Source organism: Narcine bancroftii, chromosome 2 (assembly GCF_036971445.1).
Source record: "Narcine bancroftii isolate sNarBan1 chromosome 2, sNarBan1.hap1, whole genome shotgun sequence".
NCBI lineage: Eukaryota > Metazoa > Chordata > Chondrichthyes > Torpediniformes > Narcinidae > Narcine > Narcine bancroftii.
In genome coordinates, this window is record NC_091470.1 from 170,570,242 (window position 1) to 170,593,614 (window position 23,373).

Sequence of the window (23,373 nt, forward strand, 5' to 3'; positions counted from 1 at the left end):
GAGAGCTCAAAAGGGGCACGGGAAGGTAAGATCAAGGAAAACCCTAAGCCATTATATGCGTACATGAAGGATGACGAGGGCTGCTTAAGGATTAAGGAGTAAATGTGCTGGAGACTAAGACAGAGGAGTTTGGAGAGGTCCTAAATTAATATTTTGCTTCAATATTCATTAGTTGGGGGTTTGAGTTCAGGAGTCAGGAGATATTGTAGCTCTATAAATCTGTGGTGAGACCACACTTCGAATATTGTGTTCAATTGTAGTCACCTCATTACAGGAAGGATATGGAAGCTATGGAGAGGGTGCGGAGGATGTTGCCTTAATTGGAAAATATATCTTATGAGATAAGATTAGGGCTTTTTCCTTTGGTAAAATAAAAAGGATGAGAGGTGACTTAAGAGGTCTACAAGACTATGAGAGGCATTGATAAGGTAGACAGCCAGCACCATTTTCCCAGGATGGATGTAGCAAACACCAGAGAACATTGGTACAAAGTGAAGGGAGGAATTTAGAGAAGACATCAGGATTAAGTTTCTTTGCACTGAGACTTGTGGGTGCCTGGAATGCGTGGAAGTGGAGGTTGGAACAATAGGGGCATTTAAGAGACTTTAGACAGACACATGGATGAAAGAAAAATAGAGAGTTACGAGGTGGGGGGGGGGTTCATTTTCTTTAAGGTATATATTGGTCAGCACAATATTGTGGGCTGAAGGGCTTCTACTGTTCTGTAATGTTCTATAAAAAAGCTATTTCTAGAATGGAACGCATTTTATAAGAATACAAAATTTAGAAAAACAGCAGATCAGACAGCATCATGGAGAGAGAATAATGTTAATGTCTCAGGTCAATGACTTTCTATCAGATTCAGAAAAAATTAGAAATCAAGCATGTCTTAAATCAGCCATTCTAAATGAGGTCCACAGCAGATTTAAGGGGGATGCTGCACTGTGGCCCGAACCATTAGGGGCATGAAATATAAAAACTTCAAACTGCTAGTAATGTCCCATCTCTGTACGCCAGTCTGGGGCTCCATTTCTAGTGTCAGCTTAAGAGCATGCTGATGCAGTTTGACAGGCCTCACCCTCCCCTCAAGGTCAGAAATAACCAATTCCTGGAGGGCCCCCTCTTCCTTCTGAATGTGGCAAATCACACACGCTATCTGGGGCAACTGACCTATGGGTTTGCCACCCTCCTGGTCCCTTTGCCCCATCCCCACTCCCCATTCCAGAATCTTACCTCCGACTGTAAACCTGTAGCCATGAAAAGCAGGTGATACAGCCCTGGGGACAGGGAGATCATAAAAGCTGAAGTAGCTGAAGTAGGGTGTCTGTTAGCTGAGGGCATCATAGAACCCAATTTCAGCCTCTGGAAGGCACATGGGGAGAAGCGCCAGATGGTCATCGATTATAGCCAGACCAACAATAGGTTCACGTTACTGTACGCCTTTCTTCTCCCCCGCACAGCCAGCATTGTGAATGAGATCGCCCAGTTCCGAGTCTTCTCCACCATAGATCTCAAGTTAGTGTACCATCAGATCACAATCCGCCCGGAATACCCTCCATACACGGCATTTGAGACCAACAGCCCCCCTACCATTTTATGCGGGTCCCATTCAGTCTCATGAACAGAGTGTTAATATTCCAAAGGGAAATGGACCACATGGTGGTTGACATTAAATTAAAAGCCACGTATCCCTATTTGGATAATGTCACCATCTGTGGCCATACCCAAGAGGAGCATGATGAGCACCTGCAAAAGTTTCTGGCCACTGCCAAAACCTTGAATTTAATATACAATCAGAAAAAGCGTGTGTTCATTACTACACAGTTGGTGATACTGGGGTACATGGTGGAGCATGGTGTCATGGCCCTGACCCCGAGTGATTGCCCCCTGCTGCAACTTCCACTGTCCCAGAACCCCAAGGCTTTAAAAAGGTGCCTGGGGTTCTTCTCATACTATGTCCAGTGGATCCCCAATTACACCAACAAAGCCCACCCCTGGTGAAAACCACCATTTTCCTCCATCGGCAGAGGCCTGCAAGGCCTTCGAGGACATTAAGGATTACCAAGGCAGCAATGCATACCATTGATGAATCCATCCCATTCCAAGTGGAGAGCGATGCCTCTGACTTCACCCTGGCCACTACGCTGAACCAAGCAGACAGGCCCATAGCATTCTTTACCTGAACCCTCCAGGGCTCTGAACTCAGGTACTCGGTAATTGAGAAGGAGGCAAAGACTACAGTGGAGGTTGTGCACCACTGAAGGCACTATTTGGCCAGCAGACCCTTCACCTTGCTGACGGACCAAAGTGCTGTCACTTTTATGTTTAACAATAAACAGCGGGGGCAAAATCAAAAATGACATGATCATGAGGTGGAGAATTGAGCTGTCCAACTTCAATTACGAAACCTTGTGTCAGGCGGGGAAACTCAATGAGCCACCCAATGCTCTCTCCAGGGAAACCTGTGCCAGGGCATGTTGATTGCCTCCAAGCCCTCCATAATAGCCTCTACCACCCCATGGTCACCAGGTTCTAGCATTTCGTGAGTGCCCACAACCTCTCCTATTCAGTGAAGGAGACCTGTAACTACTGTGGGGAGTGCAAGCTGTTCTTCTATCAGCCAGAGAGAGCTCATCTGATCAAGGCTACTTGCCCCTTCAAACATCTCAGTATGGACTTCAAGGGCCCCCCTTCCATCCACGAATAGGAACATGTACTTCTTGAATATCTTAGAGGAGTACTCATGCTTCCTATTTGCAATCCCCTGCAAGATATGACCACTCCCACGCCCTCCGCAACCTCGTCACCTTGTTCGGATACCCGAGTTACATTCACAGTGATGAGATGCACCAGTACTTAATGTCCAAGCAGAACCATCAGCTACAATCCCCACAGGAACAGGCAGGTGGAAAGGGAGAAGGGCACGATCTGGAGGGCAATCCTCCTGGCCCTCGTGAAAAGGGATGTTCATTTTCCAGTGGCAAGAAGTCCACCTGGAAGCACTACACGCCACCAGATTCCTACTCTGTACGACCACAAATGCCACCCCGCATGAGAAACTGTTCTCCTTCCCTAGGAAGTTGGCGTTGGGAACCATGTTGGGCTGGTGCTTCTCCACAGGCACTTTAGGACTCACAAAGTGGACCCACTGGTCGAGGAAGTGAACCTCTTTCTTGTAAACCCCCAATACATCCACATACAATACCCAGACAAACGGGAAGACACAGTGTCCTTCCGGAACCTGGCCCGAACAGGGATCCTGGCACCGGAGGTGCACCCAGAACCCCTTGTCAGCGACCAGCCAGTCCCAGGTACCATCCAAATCAATGATCTCTTACTTCCACCACCACAATGACCCCTCAGGCCCCTGTTCCCACCAACCCTGCAACCTCCAGCGGAACAACTGACGCTCCCACCCCTCCTTTGAACTGGTTCACACTGCCACAGTTCAGCCACCAGACATTCAGCCTGCCAGACAGGCCACCACCCCACAGGAGCTGATGTCGACATCACCAGTGCTGCGGTGATAAATCCACCAGACTGGCCGAATCTGAGCTAGTATAGACTGCATGACACTGTCCCACTTCAACCTGCTGGGGTTTATCTAAAGGGAAAGGGTGAATGTGGTGGAACATGGTAATATAGATGGAACCTCATTGGAGTGCTCAGGCTCATCTGCCTCTGACCTGGTAACTCCTCCCCATAGTTTCCCAATAACGGCTGATAGTCCTAGTCTCCTCTCTCAATACTAGCCTTGGATCTGGGCCAGAAGCCTGTAGTTATGTACTGGATAGTAAAGCCTTTAATCATTTGCTTTGTGCCTTCTGTGATTATTGATCGTGCTACAGGGGGCCCAAGGTGTATAGGTGGGGGTAGGAGAGAAGTACAGAAGAAACCAACTAACCTTGACCACTTCACAGGGAAGAGGACCCGTAAACTTTGAGCAGAGTACCGAGGAGGCCATAGCCAAAAAAAGGTTGAGAATACCTGGCTTAGATTTCAGATAAATCAAGAGGATTGAAGAGAACAAAGGAAATGCCTGTGACAAGGTATAAATGGCGAGAGAATGAATGACACAGAAAGTGTTGAGAAAGTGAAAATGTTGAGAGATCCTGAGACAAACTGGAAAGATGTGGCCTTTGGGGGCTGCAACATTTATAGTGGAAGATGAGATGTTAGTTATTAGTGCACACTGGGGGTTTTTTGGATCAATGCAAAAAGCTAAAGACAGAGAAGTCAAAGTGGGAGTAGAAGATTAAAGTGATGAAGGGCACAGAGTAGAGATTTTTTGTTCTACAAATTTAGAGGAGACTATGTTGTAAGCACATATTAGAAGAAATACGTTAAAATCAGAAAAAGCAGAAAATTTTGGAAAAACTCAACAGACCAGGCAGCACCTAAAGGATAACCAGTTTTCTCCCACTGATGCTGCTTGACCCGCTGAGTTCCTCCAGAAGATTGCATTTGGGTTCAGGTTTCATCATCTGTAGTCACCTAACGGAGTCATTTTCAACCTTTTTCTTTCCACTCACATACACCTTAATTATTCCCTACACCATAGGTCCTCTGTAAGGGATTATTTAAGATGGTATGCGAGTGGAAAGAAAAAGATTTGCAAATCACTGTTTTAATCGAACCTCATTGACTCGTCATGTGCACAGTTTCATAACTCCAAAGGAAATGGGCCAATGACAATTTTTCTCAAGTGAAATATTTCAGTAACAATTGGGTCTAGAGCAGTGGTTCTCAACCTTTTTTTCCCCCATTCGCATACCACTTTAAGTAATCCCTTGCTAATCACAGAGGACCTATGGCATAGGGATTATTTAAAGTGGTATGTGAGTGGAAGTAAAATGTTTGAAAACCACTAAACACCTAAGGCCTGAGACCCTCCGACAGAACTATAGAAAAGAGAAACATGTTAGTCTAGGTAGCATATGAGATGAGAGAGGACAATGTGTAGACAAGTTCATGTTATGTGCTGGCAATGTAAGCTGGATATAATAATGTATGGTCTAGCAATCAGCCATTCTAATGTGGGTCTGGGGGTGGGTTGGTGGGGGGAGTGGTGCTACAGCACATTTAAGTAAAAGGCTGGTTTTCTTTTCACCTCATTACATAAATATTCCTAATGGGTTTTTTTTATAAAAGTAATCAGTAGAAGTACAGAAGAAACCAAAACTTGATTGCTTCACAGAGAAGGTGACCCATAAATGTCGAGCAGAATTCTAGGAGGACAAAGTTGAAAGAAGGTTGAGAATGGCTGGTTTAGCCTACTGGGACATGCCCCTGAATGTACAAATGAAGGGGAAGGATGAGAGGACAAATTTGTCAGTTCCGATACAAATAGAAAGAAAGAGTGCACGATATAATGCTGGAGAATTCAATATTGAATCCTGCAGGCTGCAATGCCCTCACACAATGGACAGTGTGGTTCCTTGAGCTTACATTGGGTTTTATAACAGGCAAGGCAGACCAAATGTTTCTCTCAGCTCTTGTCCTAGGGATGCATTTAGAAATTTGAGCTGACAAGCCTGGAACCAGAGATTCCAGTTGGAGGATCAGTCAGTCTGAGAAAATCCTTGTCATTGCTCTTATGCTTTCTCTGGCAGGGATGAAAGAGGCTTTCCTCTTGTACAGAGAACTCAATTTCTGTTCTCGAAGAGAAAATGGCAAATTGCAAAACATTCCTTATGTTTTCAGTAGCAGCAGGCATTGCAGACAAAGATTAGAGGTAGTGAGCATCAGCATTACAGGCAGCGCTTTTCTTGACCAATGCTGCGGCTGTAAATCTGACAAAAGCAATAGAATTACTGAATTATAGAGCAAGGAAACAGTCCACAGTGATTATTAAAGACTCGTTTATACTCGTCCTACATTTATCCCAATATATTCCTCCCAATAACTCCACCCAGATTCCACACTTATCTACATCCTTGGGGTATTTTACAGCAACCAATTAATCCAAGAACCTAAACTACTTCTGGACATGGGAGGAGACTGGGGCATCTGGGGAAAATATACACATTTCCAAGGAAAACATGCAAATTCTACAGAGACATCATTGATGGTGTGTGAGGCAGCAGCCTGACTAGATGTCAGATTTCATTCACAATCTTTTTTGTGCAATGATGTCTCAAGCGTTGAAGCAAGAAAACCGTTCCCTGAATTCCCCTTTTTAATCTGATCTCTTGCTGTGGTCTTCTTTTGTCTCTTTTCTTACTTCAACTCCAGCTAGTACTATTCTAGTTAGCCATCCTTCACTTTGTTGGCCAATCAATTCCTGGAGGAAGCCTGGCTCAACCAATCAGCAACTTCACTTCCTGAGAAAACTGAGGCTGGCAAGCCTACCAGTCACTATCCTGTCAACTTTCTACAGGAGCTCCATCAAGCTGTCCAACTGCAGCACAGTGTTGCTGTAGAACATTAGATCGGAGGTCAATCTACATGACCAGCAGAGAGGATCACTGGAATCTCCCTCCCCACCACCCTCCTCCTACTTCCATCAACATGATCTACCGGGATCATCATCTGAAGAGGGCTCACAAAATAGTTGAGGAACCCTACTGCCCTGCATCCAGTATCTTTCAGCTACTCCCAGCGCAAAAGAGATACAGCAGTATCAGAGCTAAAACTACCAAGTTGAGAAACAGGTGATTCCCACAGGCAGTGATTCTACAGATGAATGTGTATGTTAAATTTTAAATTTAGACATAAAGCATGGTGACAGGCCATTTCAGCCCACAAATCTGTGCATTAACCTACACCCCTGATACGGTATGAACAGTGGGAAGAAACGGAAGCGCCCGGATAAAACCCACGCAGACATGGGGAGAATATAGAAACTCTTGCAGAGAGTGCGAATTCAAACCCAGGTCCCAATCACTGGCTCTGTAAAGGCATTGTGCTAACCGCTTTGCCAACCATGCCACCCACTTGAATATTTGCATACTTGTGCACCAGGGACCAAAGAACACTGTTTTGTCGGGTTGCATTTGTACAATCGTATAATAAACTTGAACTTGAATGGTCTCAGCTTCCTTCAATCTAACATTTTAAATTAACTAAAAAAACTACTTCACTAATTACAATTTATCCAACAAAGGAAGGCTTCAAAACCTTATACAATTGTAGGGGCAGAACAAACCAAAAGTACTTATTTATCTTGTTTAGTATCCTATTCAACGACTTTTGTTCATATCACAGTCAAGTACATGAAATTAAGAGGTGCGTGGAAAAATCTTGAACTCCATTGTGCTTCCAACAGTGGTCCTGCAAAGCTTATTTTACAAGGGCTCAGATAGGATTATTCTATTTAATTTGTCATATCAACTGTGAGAAATAAAAATGACAACACAGACTAGTTGGAACAAACGGCCTTTTTTCCCCCAAGCATGAATATGAACATCTGTCTGAAATTGAAATAGCATTTATCTTGTTCTTTCCTGGATTTTGAAAAAAGCATAGTCTAGCTAACTTTTCCTGCATGTTAATAGAAACAATTATTGAGTTTATTTGTGCTTTTCTATCAATTTATTACATGCCCACAGTTGAGCCTAGCAACTAATTGTATCTGTGGTAATTTGGCAAACACAGACAGTTCCTTAGAAGAAACTCTCATTTACAATGAGCACAGCTCATTTTAGCAAAGCAGGTAGAATGCAAAATACATAATGAAAGTCACACGCAAGACAAAATGAAATCAAAATTAATTATCAATGTGCTCAAATTATGCTATTGCTTTATTTGGTTATTTGTAAGAATAGGATATACTATTGACTTCATTTCAAAAGCAAATTTTAGCTTTTACCCTCTGATAGCTAAACAGGCAATTTTGATGAAATGGACAATACTCCACCTTCTCATATTCAATGGTTACATGATATTATGTCTTAACTAAGTTTAGAAAAAAAAATCAGATATAAAGGTCAAACTGGAAATCTCAGACTTGTGTTTTAGATGCAGCATAGAAACAGGGACTTTTGTGCATTCGATGTGGCTATGCGTCAGGGTGAGAGCTTTTGGGGTAGAATTAGGGGACACTTTGAAAAAAAATCACAGGGGTGGAATATCTGCAGGACCCAGCCTTGTTCTTGCTAGGACACATTGCAGATGTGTGTCCAAGATAGTCTAAACATCAAATTCAATTTGTGACCGTCGCCTTGGAGATACATAATGATTACCTGGAAATCTGACTCTCGGTAAGCATAGCAAGATGGAACATGGAGATGCAGAGCTTGTTCCCCTGGAGAAAATTACTTATAACTTAAGGGGGAGATATGGCACATTTGTTGAGGTATGGCAGCCATATCTGCGGCATGTCAAAATGCAGGTGTGATTAGCCTCCCTAGAGCCTTTCCCAACAGGAACAATTGGATCTCACAAGCTTTGAAACACTGAGAACAAGGAGACAACTTAGAAACCCTGCCAGCTTCCCCTCCTTTTTTTCCCTCTTTCTTTCCTTTCTTATATTTTCATATTACTATTTTCAATCATTGATTTTTATGTTTTTGCTTGATTGAATAGGAGGGAGGGTGAACAACGGGAGAGAGATAAGGAAAGATGGGGGGAGTAAAAAAGGAGAAAGATCAGTAGTAAAACAAAGATCTGTAAAAGGGGAGGATGTAACACTTGGTTAATACAATTCTGTAAAACTATAAATAAATTTTTCCAAAAAAAAGATTAATTTTCATAGGACATGGGGCCCATTCATGGAATATTATCATTATTTCAAGAATTAAGGTGTTTGGATGGTCCTGAGATGTGCTCTCTGGTTTCTGGATGTCATCATTCGATTCATATGTATATTATTTATACAAGTTAACATTGTTTAGAGGGAGGGGTTTGATTTAATGGTGGGGGGGGGTCTCCTTTTTTCATTAGAGTTATATCAATAAATCTGAGTTTAATTGAAAATTGAAAGCATTGATTATATTACAAAATATATAGTTAATATCACAGAAGTATAAATTCCATTTTTTTTAAATAAGGGAATTTTATTTACAACTTACTTTATTTTAAAAGTATTTTTCTGTCTCAGGTTTTACTGTTTCTTTTTCTTTTTTTTTATTTTTCCCCTTACTGGGGGATCCTTTTCTGTTTCTTTTCAATATTATCTGAGATATTATGAAGAAAGTGTCAATTGTTAATTCAATGTTTTGGCTAAGATTAAGTTAACAAACAAATATTTTCAGAAATGCTGCCTTTTTTTTGAATTTGTGTGATCCAAATATGATGAGAAATTTATTCAGGATACTTTTTTTAATTTAGCAGAGGCACATGAAAATATTTTAATAGGAAGGGGCTTCAATTTTTGCTTAGATGCTTTGTTAGATAGATCTACTCGGGTAACAAGAAGAAAGAAAGCTGCTAAGGCTACATTGGGTTTGATGAAAGACTTGAATTTGATTGAAGTATAGGGAAGAATACATTGTCGAGAGGAAGATTATTCATCTTATTCCAATAGGTTTGATTCTTATTCTAGAATTGATCGATTTTTAGTCTCGTCTCAAATACAAATTAGGATTTTTGCAGATTAATTTTGTTAATAACTATGGAAATGCCTGATAAGGAAAAATGTATATATAAGGTGGTGATTAAATTCTTTATTGTTAAAAAGGAAAGATTTTAGTGATTTTGTTCAAAACCATATTAGGATATTTTGTGATGTAAACTTGAACTCAATAAATGATAAATTTATCATATGGGATGCTTAAAAGCATATTTACGAGGGCAAATTATGTTTTACATCTAAAATTAAAAAGGATTATATGAGAAAAGTAGATCAATTAGAAAAATAAATTACAGTTTTGGAAAAGGACCTTCAAAAGTGTTTCTGAAGATAAAACATAGACAATGATTAATAAGAAGTTTCACTAGAATATATTATGAACATAGGACTGAAAAGGCTATCATTAGGACGAGGCAAAGGTATTATGAATTAGGTGAGCTAATGCATAAAGTATTAGCCTGGCAAACGAAAGCGGAAAAAACTTCGAGAACAATTAAAGCAATTAAAAAAGATATTAACGTGAATACTTATAAAGCTTAAGAAATAAATTAATCTTTTAGAAATGTTTATACTTTGGAATCTTTAGGAGATGAAGCTAAATTAAATGATTATTTATCACAGATAACATTGCCTCGGCGAAGAACAGTCTGAACTTTGCATTCCATTTACTGAGGCAAAGTAAGAGAAGCAATGAGCTCTTTACGAAGTAATAATTCTACAGGAGAAGATGGTTTTCCATCTGAATTTTATAAAGAATTTAAGGATTTATTAATTCCATTATTTATGCAAGTAAAATAAAATACCCTTCTAGAATAATTTTTTATGCCAATAATTACTGTGATTCCTAAGATAGATACCCTTTAAAACCTTCATCTTATAGACCTATTTCACTATTAAATCTGGATTATAAAATAGCAGCAAAAGTTTTGGCAAATAGAATGAATAATTTGTTACCTAAATTAATATGGATCAGACAGGATTTGTTTTAAAAAAAGACCATCTTCAGAAAATGTAGCTAGATTACTTAGCATAATTCATTTAGCGCAAAAAATAGGTGATTTGAGTGTCTCAGTGGCTTTAGATGCAGAAAAGGCATTTGATAGATTAGAGTGGACCTTTTTATTTAAGGTATTAGAAAAGTTTGGATTTGGATTTAATTTTTAAAGTTAGATTATATTATATAATAGTCCTAAAGCTGGGGGTGTGGCAAGATGGCGTAGAGGGCAGATGAGCGATCCCACCCTTCCTCAGCAAGTTTTTTAAGCACTCGTCTTTAAAGTTTATATAAGTGATTAAAAGTTGTATTTTTATTTTTGGGAACATTAGTGGGTCATAATGGCGGCTAATGTAAAAAAAAAATGAAAGCTCAACTACAGAAGAAATTACCTTTTAAAAGTGCTGAAGAATTGAGGTCTACCTGTTTAAATGAAGCCACGGACTTGTCGTTTGGAACCTCCAAGGCACAGAGAACTCCTGCCAGGCTGAGTATTACACCGGCGCCGATCTTGCTTCCACAAGATGGCGCCGGCATGATGATGAGCTCGGCCGGAGTCGATCCGCGCGTTCGCGATGTCAGGTACACGGGCGACCCGGCTGAGAGAAGAGCCCCAGAACCCGGACTGCTGTCGGGAGGGCCAGTGATGCGCAGAATGGCGTCAGAAGCCACCTCTGCTAAGTCCCTGACCTTATCAGGCATACGCGGTGCTTCAAGGGTCCGTGAGCTACTAGATCACATGTGGGCTGTGGGGGAGCCCGAGTGGCGGTGTCCTGACGTGGTTGGGATGCCGCCGTCAGGTGTGCAAACCCGCAGCCACACCGGGAGGGGACCGACAACACTGGAAGAAGAGGAAGACTTACCTTTAACGAGCAGTTCACAGGAACAATTGGAGGTGGAGTTTAAAGAAGGTAGGCCTCAAAATGTGGAATTGGAATCTGGAATGGAGTCTGTTTGCACAGTCTTGGAAGGGATTGCCTATCAAATGGACCATATGTATGTTTAAACAAATGACTCAAGGATTTCTGGATGTGACAACTAAAATATCTAATATGTCTGAAGATATATCTACAGTTAAGAGGAATGTCAGTAAATGTATTAAATCAGTGGATACAGTGCAAGAAATTTTTTTTTTAATTGAAATAGCTTTTTCTAAATGTAAAATTCAAGTTGAACGTAATAAGGAAAAAATGGAGAAAGTGGTCAATCTCCAATGACGATTCAAAATAAGAGTATTTTTTAATGCAAATCTGAGTCAGGAGATTATTATGCGATGACGGGAATTTAATTCGGCTGAAGAAGTACTGTGGTGGAAGGGTTATAAATTTGCTTTTCGATACCCTGCTGTGTTAAAAGTCTTTTATGGCAACTTTCAATCTCAATTTTTTGAGAGTGACCATGATGCATTAATTTTTGCTAATTCATTACAGGATTTGCGAGGACATGGAAGAGTTTCGCCACCGTCGCCTAAAAAGAAGGCAAATGGAATTGGGCAGAATGGGAAAAATTGAAAGAAAGAAGTTTTAACACAAAGTCTTATTGACAGTGAAGATCCAGAACAATCATTGGGAATGGAGTCATTGGGTTGAATATATTTACAGTACTGGATTGTATTGATGTGAATGATGTATTTCTGGCTGGGGTGGGTAGATAGCACTGAAATCCTTGATAGTCATCCGCCATTAGTGGGGTTTACCACACCCAGTTTTTTAGGGCGTTACTACCTTTGTGTAGTTTTTTTTGGGGGGCTAATCAATTTTTTTTTAATTTAAAAAAATATTTAGGGGAGGGATAGTGGTCTTAAGTTACTGTAAGGAGAGAGATATTTTGTAGTAAGTGATATATTGTTAGTTTATAAGGATGTCTAATTTGAAATTTGCAACTTTTAATGTTCAGGGTTTAAATAATCCGATTAAGCGAAAGCGAGTTTTGGCTTAAACCAAGAAAATGAAAAACTGATATTGCCTTTTTACAAGAACATTTGAAATTGAAAAGAGATTTGGTTGGACACGTGTTTTTTTCTTCATTTAATTCTAAGGCATGAGGTGCAGCAATTTTAATTCATAAGAATTTGCCTTTCGAATTGCGAACTATGGAAGGAAATGCTGGAAGGATTTTAAGGGTGAATTGTAAAATTTTTACTGAATCTTGGACTTTGCTTAATGTTTATGCACCTAACGTGGACAATGAGTGTTTTATTTTGGATGCTTTTTTGTTGTTAAATCAAGCTAATGAAAATATTTTAGTTGGGGGAGATTTTAATTCTGTCTTGGATCCTTTGGTGAATAGATTCCCAAAAAGTATAAAGAAATCAAAGATGGCGATACAAATTGGGGCCTTGATGAAGGATTTAAATCTGGTAGATATTTGGATCATGGTCAATCCTACAGAGAAGGATTTCCCTTTTTATTCGTCTCGACATGATTCATTTTCTAGAATAGATTTTTTTTAGTATCGGCACATTTACAAGGAAGGGTATTACAGGCGGAATATAAAAGCAGCATTATATCAGATCATTCTGTTATTTTTTTCTTGTGTAAGTTCAGAAGTGGTAAGTTCATCTTATAGATGGAGAATTAACACAGTTGTTGAAAAAAAGTTTGTTAGATTTGTTAAAGAACAGATTACTTTGTTTTTGAGTGAAAATGCCAATTCAGTAAAAGTCATTTTGTGTTATGGGATGCATTAAAAGCTTACTTAAGAGGACAAATTATTAGTTATACTACCTAAGTTAAGAAGTAGTATAGAATTAAGAAAGTTTAGAATTAAAAAAACAAATTGATGAATTGGAGAAGGAATTTCAGAAGGAAGTGACAGAAGATAAAAAAAAAAAGTGGCTTTGACTAAATTGAAATTGTATAATAATACATTGCAAACTTATCAATTTGAATGTTTAATCAATCAATCTAAGCAGCGTTATTATGAGTTGGGTGAGAGGGCACATAAGGTACTTGCATGGCAGTTAAAGATGGAACAGGTTTCACGAACTATTAATTCTGTAAAAAAGAATTCAATAGTTACCTATGAACCTCAGGAAATTAATGATCAGTTTTATTCATTTTATAAAAAATTATATATTTCTGAGGGGAAACAGGATAGTGGTTCTATTGATTCTTATTTATCTAAGTTAGCATTACCAGCATTAGAAGAGGAGGATGTTATGGATCTGGAAGCTCCATTTACAGAATTTGAGATTAAGGCGGCTCTGTTGGAGATGCCCAATGGGAAGTCACCAGGCGACGATGGATTTTCGGTGGAATTTTATAAAACTTTTTATGAAAATTTATCTTCCGTGTTTGAGGAGGTATTACAACAAGTGACTGAACAGCATGAGTTACCATAATCTTGCTCTAGTGCTTTAATCACTGTAATCCCGAAAAAAGATAGAGACCCCTTGAAAGTGTCTTCATATAGACCTATTTCTTCATTAATGTCGATTATAAAATTATAGCAAAAATGTTAGCAAACCGACTTGCCAAGTATTTACCTAAATTGATGCATGTTGATCAAACAAGTTTTATTAAAAATAGAAATGCATCAGATAATATTCTTCAATTGATTAGTTTGGTCAATGCATATCGACAGCAGCCCAATCATCCAATGGTGGTTGCGCTTGACACGGAAAAAGCCTTTGATAGGGTTGAATGGGATTTTTAATTTAAGGTATTAGAGAAGTTTAAATTTGGCCCTTTTTTTTATTGGTTGGGTTAAAGCTTTATATACGAACCCAATTGCTAGGGTGGTGACAAATGGTCAAGTCTCATCACCGTTTAAATTGATGCGTTCAACTCGACAAGGTTGTCCATAGTCACCAGCCCTGTTTGCATTGGCTATTGAACCGTTAGCTCAAACAATAAGACAGAATGAACAGACAAGAGGGATGAGAGTTATGGATGAAGACTGCAAGATAATTTATTTGCAGGTGATGTTTTGATATATTTAACAAACCCAGAACAATCATTGCCAAATTTGCGGGAATATTTATTACAATATGGAACATTATCTGGATATAAAGTTAATTGGGACAAGAATAAAATTTTGCCAGTCAGAGAAGGAGTCTATTCAGAGTACAAAAACATTATAAAATTGAAATGGTCTGATTAAATATTTAGGAATAATTGTAAATACTGAGTATCAGTCTTTATATAAGCTAAATTATGTTCCTTTATTAAAAAAGATTAAAGCAGATTTAATTAAGTGGAAAGATCTTCCGTTAACTTTAATTGGTCGAGTTAATTGTATTAAGATGAGTATTTTTCCCCGTATTCAATATTTATTTCAATCAATACCATGTTCTCTCTCAAAGGAATTTTTTCAGGATTTAAATAAACCCATGAGAGAATTTTTATGGAAAGGTAAATTACCGCAGGTTGCACTATATAAACTTACTTGGAAGTATGCGTTAGGTGGGCTTCAATTACCCCATTTTCAAAATTATTATGAAGCAGCCCAATTGAAATTTATTAGTAGACTGATGGATTTGGACCAACCCCCGAGTTGGGCTAAAGTTGAGATGGCTTGTATTTCTTGAGGTGCATCAATTTATATTTCGATGGAATGTAAATTTGTTGAGGGAATATAATATGCCGATATTAAAACATCTATTAAAGGTATGGACTAAAAAAATAAGATTTTAGGATCAAAAGGTAAATTGTTAATTTTAACTCCACTATATAACATTGCAGCTTATTCCTTTTTCAATGTTTAATAATCATTTAAAGAGTTGGGATTCTAAGGGTTTAAAGGCGTTACAGGATTGTTTTGTAGAAGGAGAGTTTCTTTTAATCAATTGAAAGTGTGTTTTGATATTGCCAAAAATTCTTTGTTTATTTTCAACTTCGAGCTTTGGAGAAAGATATGTATGGTAGAGAGATGATTTTACCTGAATTAACGGAATTCGAGTCTTTGATTTCTTCTATACCAAAAAGGGGTTATATTTCGTTATGTACCAAGTATTATACGATAATATGGAATGGGAGAAGTCTGAGCTTAAATGGGGAAATGATTTAGCTTTTGTTTTTCCTGAAGAATATTGGGCAGATATGTGTCATGATAGTGTTACTAAATTGACAAATCTGTGGTATGGAATGGTTAATTATAACATTTTACATCAGTTGTATTCAACCCCAGAAAAATTTTTAAAATATGGTTTTAGTAATTCGGACTCTTGTTTTAGATGTGGTGTATGAATTGGTACTTTTTTTATATGCTGTTTGGTCTTGTGTTCAATGGCATTTTGGGAAGAAATTAGCTTAATTTTGGAAAGATTATATAACATTAAGTTACCATTAGATCCATCTATTTTTTTAATGGGTTATATGATTCCTTTAAAGGGATTAGGGTTGGATAAATTTCAAATTGCATTTGTATATTTAGCATTGTCTATAGCTCGAAAATGTGTACTAAGTACATGGAAAGATAACATAGTGATTAATATAATGCGATGGCAGAATGAATTGAAAGCTTGTATTGTTATGGAAAAAATTACATATAATCTACATGATAATTATTCCTTTTTGTTAATAAGTGGTTACCATATTTGGAATATATGCATTTAGATGTATTTTGATATATTATATATTCTTAGTTTCTGTTTATATATTTTTGGCTCTCCTTAAGAGAGCTGGCTGATGGGATGGGAGGGTGGGTGGGGATTTAATTTTTTATCTTTTTTTATATATGTATATATATAAGTATATATATATATATACTCATATAAAATTGTCCTTTTGGAATGTATTCTGTATTACTACTAATGATCTTTCAAATAAATAAAGTTTAAAAAAAAAGTCCTAAAGCTAAAGTAGTAACAAATGGGCGTGTCTATGCCATTTAAATTAGCAAGATCAAGAAGGCAAGGCTTTCCCTTATCACTAGCTTTATTTGTTTTAGCTTTAGAACCATTTGCACAGGTGATTCACTCTGATTTATAAATTAAAGATTTTACGGTGGGTCGGGGGAATATAAGATTAGTTGATCTGCAGATGATGTTTTAATATATTTGACTGGTCCTGTGTCATCTTTACGAAGATTATGTTCAATTGGAAGAATATGGAAAAGTTTTGGGATACAAAATAAATTGATATACAAGTGAAATTATATCTTGGAAAGCAGGTATTTATATTCGTGCCAAAAGGACACTCAGTTTAAATGGCCAAAAGAAGATATTAAATATTTAGGAACATGTATGGATAGTAATTTGCACAATTTATATAAACTGAATTACCTACTTAAAAAATTTGAGGACGATTTTTAAAAATGGATAAATTTACCTACAACTTTAGTTGGAAGGGTGAATGATATAAAGATGAACATATTTCCAAGGATACAATATTTTTTTCAGACATTACCGATATTAATAACCCAAACATTTTTTCAATTTAAATCAACAAATAAGGAAATTTCTTTAGAAAGGTAAAATGGCAAGAGTCTCTATAGAAAAGTTAACATGGAAATACAAAATGGGAGGAATACAGCCTCCCAATTTTAGGAATAACTATCGAGTGGCACAGACGAGATTCTTGGCTTCTTTTATTTTTGAACATAGAAAAATATGGGTTAATACAGAATTGAATAAAATAGGGGAAAAAAAGCAGAAGAATCAACATGTAGGGAATCAAAACTGTTTGGTTGCTGATAAAGAAACCCCATTATTGAAACATTTACTTAATGTTTGGAGTAAAATGAATCAGGATATTGGAGGATGGTCTATATCACCTAAAATGCCATTGATTAATCCTCTTTTGGATAATCAGTTCTTAAATATATGGTACTATAAAGGAATTGTTAATGTGGAAGATTGTTATGAAAGAGGTCAATTAATGCGATTTGAGCAATTGAAAAATAAATATGCTATACCTCGTAATAGTCTTTTTTTGTTATTTTCAATTAAGAGAATATTTGAGGGATAAGTTGGGGCCAACAACCTTTAAGTCTAGCAGTTCTGAGGTAGAACTTCTTATAAGAAGTTGGACTGTTAAAAATTTATTTCTTTGATATATTTATTATTACAAGCAGGAACTCCTAAATTAGGATTATATAGATCTAGTCAGAGATAGGAAATAGATTTGAATATTACAATAGACCAACAAATGTGGAAAAACTTATGTAGGGATTGTATGTCTAATATTATCAATGTAAGATATAGATTAGTTCAATTCAATCTTTTTAAATCAATTATATCTTACACCAAAGAAATTGAATAGATTGAAATCAGATTTATCAGATCAATGTTTTAAGTGTAGTGAAGATGTAGGATCTTTTATACATTCAACATGGTCTTGTTCCAATGTGAGAACTTTTTGGGTGACTATAGGTTAACTTTTTGGAACAAGTTATAGGAGTTGTTTTTCCACTAAATCCCAATTTATTTTTAACAGCAAGTATTGAAGGTACAAATCCTAAATTGAAACTAACAATTTATTAATTGAAATTTGTTAAAATAGCATTAGCAAGAAAATGTTTTGCAATTACTTGGAAATTGGATACATCTTTAACAATGCTAAGGTGGCATGCTGAAATTCAAAGTTGTATTCTTTTGGAAAAAAAATTACTTCCAATTTAAGAAATAAATATTCTATGTTTTTACAAATTTTGTACCCATACACTCATATAATTGGATTAAATTTATAGTGATTATTTCTGTCCCTCTAGCTCTGCAGAATTTTCCTCTGTATGTTTATGTTAGAATTGATGAGTTGTACTGCATGAGATCTCTCTCTACAATCCAAAATTCTTTTTTTCAAACTTTTTTCTTTCTTCTTTGTTTTATACTTTTTTTCAATTTGTATGCTTTTCGGGGGGGGGGAGGGTGGGGCTTTTTGGGGTGGAGTGAAAACAATGTATGTAATTTTTTTAATATCTATTATTATAATAATTACAGTTACTGCATGTATGGAATATTAAATAAAATATATTTAAAAATATTAAGTTAACAAATGATTTATGGCCATGTTTTAGATTTAAAATTTATGTATGCTATATATATGATATAGCTGATGCCATTCACCAGATTATTATGTTCACAGGATTTTTTTAATTAAACTCAATAAAAATATTTTAAATAAAAATTATGCTACTGCTTTGTTCTTTATATCATGTTTTTACTAGAAATCTCTTCAATTGTACCTATTTATGATAATATTTCACAATGGCAACTTTTCACCTTTAGGCGAAAATGGCTTTAAATTTTTAAACAAGAACAATGTTTTTTTTAATCGATCTTACAAAAAATGTAATATGCAGAATGCTAGCATGACAATAGTTAGTTCAGGCATTGCATGTACAACAATTTGATATAGATACAGAAGATGAATTCAGGTAGCCCAAAATTGATAAGAAACGTAACTGAACCACCTGCATGGATACTTTGGAGGCATGGTTCAGTCGTATGTAGCAGAGAGATCTAATGGTCAATAAATGACAGAGTAAGGAGAAAATCAGTAAAAGTAATATTTTTGGCTTTTTCACAGGTGAGTGAAAAAGCACCACACAAAAGACTGTTGCACAGATCAGGGTTTATAGGATTGAAAATGATATGTTAGATGGGTTTGAAATGGATTACTGAAAATAAACCAGGTCACCTTCAGATTGAAATTTAAATCTATCGAGTTAAAATGAAACTCTCATAAAAGATAGAGCTCTTAAAGATAGTGGAGTCAGGGATATGGGGAGAAAGCAGGAACAGGGAACTGATTGCAAATCATCAGCCATGATCACAGTAAAAGGTGGTGGTGGCTCAAAGGGCCGAAGAGCCTACTCCTGCACCTATTGTCTATAAAACTGCTAAGGCACATGAATCTGCCTTAATGGCCTGCCAAATCTCTGAAATTTGGACCCAGGCCCAAGGCTGAGAGGAAAAAAAAATGCCTACTGTAACTAGATATGTATGAAAATGGGTGTTGCTTGTACCCATCCCTGCATGTGTGATACCACTGAAGAAAAAGACATCAGAAGTTTCAAGCCAATTATTTCAGAGCGTTGATACAACTGATGATACCAGCCAAAACATGCTGCCAACAGAGGCCGGTATCCTCAATGGTTTTTAGTTCATTTCCTCAGGCACTGGGTCAGAAGGCTGATTTAAAACCTAACAAGGCAACACATCTTACACTAAAATTTCTTAGGTATGCATTATGTTCAGATTACTGAAAATATTTAATGTTCTCTACACGATAGAATTTTATTATGACAACCTAACCTGACACAATGCTAATACAAACATTTTACCTCCAGCTTCTGTTTGGTATCTTTTCCTAGAAGATCACGGATCTCTTCATTGTAAATCTCCAAATATGATGCCCTCACCAGAAACTTAGTATTTTCAGTACACTGTGGGTGAACATGCAGTGGCATTAAAACCTCTTAAACTTGTTACATTTTGCTGCAATGTAATCAAAGTACTGAATGATATTAAATCTAAATGTAATATTCTTAAATAATTGTCTAAATAAATAAGAGCAGACATTAGGAGCATGATAACAATCAAATAGAAAATAACAATTAAAAATCAACTTAAAATACAGTTATTGCAAGGTTTCAATTTTTAATTTATTGAATAAAAATGTGAACAAGAATTCCTAACCAAGCCTCAAATTATCCTCTTGGATTCAACAACATGCCCCGCCAAATGGGTATCTGCTAACCTTGACTCCATTTTGTCCCTCTGCACCTACATCCAGGATACTTCTCACATGCCCTCCTTCATTTCAAAAACTTCCAGTTCCATGAACTCTACCGCCTCATCTTTACCATGAGCACCCAATCACTATGCACCTCCATTCCCCATAATCCAGGTGTCAAAGCCCTTTGTTTTTTTCTTGATAACAGACCCAACGTCCCCCTCTACTCTCCTCCGGCTGGAAGAACTTGTCCTCACCCTCAATAATTTCTCCTTTAAGTCATCTCACTTTCTCCATCTCACTTTCTCCAAGTCAAAGGGGTGGTTATGGTTACCTGCATGGGTCTCAACTTTGCCTGCCTTTTTGTTGGCTACATGGACCAATCCACACCACAAGCATATATAGAAAGCATTTTTTTTTCTCTCAGCCCCACAACTTGATGACTATTTTGGTGCTGCCTCATGCACCAAGATAAGCTCGTCAACTTTATCCACTTTGATCCCAACTTCCACCCCGTCCTCAAATTCGTTTGGTCCTTCTATAGCAACAATATCCCTTTTCTCGATCTCTTTGACTCTATCTTGGGAGACAAACTCTAGACAAACATGTTTTACAAACCCACCAACTCCCACAGCAACCTTAACTACCTCTTCTGCCCTGTCCCCTGTAAGGACTGAATTCCTTTCTCTCAATTCCTCCATCTCTGTCACATCTGCTCCCAAGTTGAGGTTTCCATGCCAGATCATTAACAGTCCTCCTCAAACAACATGGCTTCCCCTCTACCACCACCAACTCAGCCTTCACCTGCATATCCTCCACTACCCACATATCTGTCCTGGCCCCCTCAGCCCCCAAGCACAACAAGGATTCCTCTCGTCCTCACCTTCCATTCTACTAGCTTTCGCATCCAACCATTTACACCACCTGCTATGTGATCCCACCACCAGAAATGTATTCTGCTCTCTTCCCCTTTACACCTTCAGCAGGGACCACATCCACTCCTCTCTCCTCACCTACCCCTGTGACTAGTGCCCACATCTCCTCCATCACAATTTAGAGCCCAAAATAGTCCTTTCAAGAGAAACAACACTTCACTCATGAATCTACAGGGGCTGTCTGCTGCATCTGGTGCTCCCATTGTGGTCTCCTCTACACCAAACTGGGAGATTGCTTCATGGAGCACCTCAGCTCTGTCTGCCACAGTGGTGTGGATCTCCAAGTGACCACCTATTTTAATTCCCCATCCCATTCCCTTGCTAACATACCCGTCCATAGTCGTGCGCTGCCAGATTGGGGGTGCCTGCAAATTGGGGGAACAACACCTCATATTCTGCCTGGGCACTCTCAAACCGAATGTCATTATTAACTTCTCCTGTATCCATTAAAACTCTCCCCGCAATCTTCTTCACCATCTCCTTTCCTCTTCCGTTGTTTCTCTCTTTTCCCTTTTCTTTGTTTCCTTTTGCAGAGCCAAAAAATATTCTCACCTTTCCTCTTATCATATTCAATTAATGCTTTTTGTCTGTTGGCCTGGACTTCTCCCCCTGCCATTCTTTCCCCTTTCTTTCCATAGCCTTTAATTCAGATGCCATGTTTCTTCATTCATACCTTGAGGAAGGGCTCAGGCCCGAAACATCAGTAATATAGCTTTGCCTCCTATGGCCACCGCCATATGAGTTCCTCAAAAATTTCTGTTTTGACTACAATCACAGCATCTGCAGACTTTTGTCTTTCACTCCTTAGACAAAATGATTCACTGTCCAGTGCTATCTTCTACCCTGTTGAAAACTGCCTCACTTGGCCATTCCTTTCAAGATACTCAGATTTGGAACTAAGAATGTGATGAATGGTCAATGTAAACTTTTCCTCTGTCCATTTATAACATACTTGAGTATATTTAACTATAACATTACTTGAACATCAAAAGGACATGTCCCACAATAAATATCTTTATACTAAAGCTTGACAGAATTCAATTTTGCAATTGTACCACAATGGAACACAAGATAACTCTACAAAGCTGGCTATGTTACAAGAAATTGAACTCCATTACATCCTAATTCTGCTTTGCAGTCCTTGATATACAATGTAATAATAACCAGAGAAATCCCAATTCTTGTCCAAGTTCGAACTACAACTTATGTACCTGGATACTCTCAAATATGTGTTCAAAAGCTCTGGGAATAACTCCACGTTGTGATGCTGGAGAAGAAATGCCTTGCATGGTGAACGATTTCCCACTTCCAGTCTGCCCATAGGCAAATATAGTTCCATTATAGCCTTCAGTGACACCCTGAACAAAAAATACTCGCTATTAAAAGCATGTAGAGTGCTTCAATCAGTCTGATTATAGAAACAAAAGAGTTGAAAAATACTTTCTAGTATACACCCACAACAAATTGCTTTGAACACATTTTTAAAAATTCTCTGTTTGTCTCCTCTTTCTTCTCCTAACCTCTCTATTCTGGGTATCTATCTTCACACACAGCCCTATCCCAATTTTGGTGTTTTATTTCTACACATTTCAGATTCTAAATGTTCAAATTTGAATGAGCAGACAATGTTCAATGTAAGTTTATTGTCATGTACACAAGCACAATATGCAGCTGAACCAATATTCTTATTTTCTTCAGCCACACAGTTACGCAAGATACACCAATTACAATAAAGTCACTACTTAAATGACCACAAATGATAATAAATATCAATGGTCAGATGAGGATGTGGAATTGAAAGTCATATGTCGAGTTTTTCCTTGGATACAAATACAATAGCTTAGGGCGACACGGTTGTAGTGGTTAGTGCAACGTCTTTACAGCACCAGCTATCGGGACCAGGTTTTGAATCCCACACCGTCTGTAAGGAGTTTGTACATTCTCCCCAGCTGAAAGGAAGTTTGTGTGGAAGAACAGGCAGATGGGGTCAAAATCGCTGCAATTGGGATGAGTTGCAATTAAACAAGGACAGAGTAAAAGAAAAATCAGTAACAAATACAGAGCTAAAGGTTTGATATTTTAATGCTTCTCAGAAAGGCAATGTTATGGTAGTCATGCAGGAATTTTAACATGCAAGTAGACTGGGAAAACCAGTTTGAGATTGGATCTAACGAGAGAGAATTTGTAGAATGCCTAAAAAGCCTAGTATGATGGCTTTTCAGAGCAGCTTGTTGATGAGTCCACAAGGCGATCGATCAGCTGTACTGCATTACCTGTTGAGAAATGCACCAGAGGTGATTAGAGAGCTTAGAC

At 37.8% G+C, this 23,373-nt stretch overlaps 1 protein-coding gene across 4 annotated transcripts in view; it reads right to left on the minus strand.

Moving 5' to 3' along the window:
- kif17 (kinesin family member 17) overlaps nucleotides 1-23,373 on the minus strand; it is a 101,286-nt gene that overhangs the window by 60,240 nt on the left and 17,673 nt on the right. For all 4 annotated transcript variants that reach the window (XR_011351844.1, XM_069919062.1, XM_069919064.1 and 1 more), the window contains exons 2-3: nucleotides 22,272-22,418; nucleotides 19,734-19,835 (exon numbers count right to left, since the gene is read on the minus strand). Coding sequence is in view for 3 of the 4 variants with exons in the window: in XM_069919062.1 (XP_069775163.1) it covers nucleotides 19,734-19,835; nucleotides 22,272-22,418 (249 nt within the window). In the remaining variant the exon portion in view is untranslated. The remainder of the gene's footprint in view (nucleotides 1-19,733; nucleotides 19,836-22,271; nucleotides 22,419-23,373) is intronic.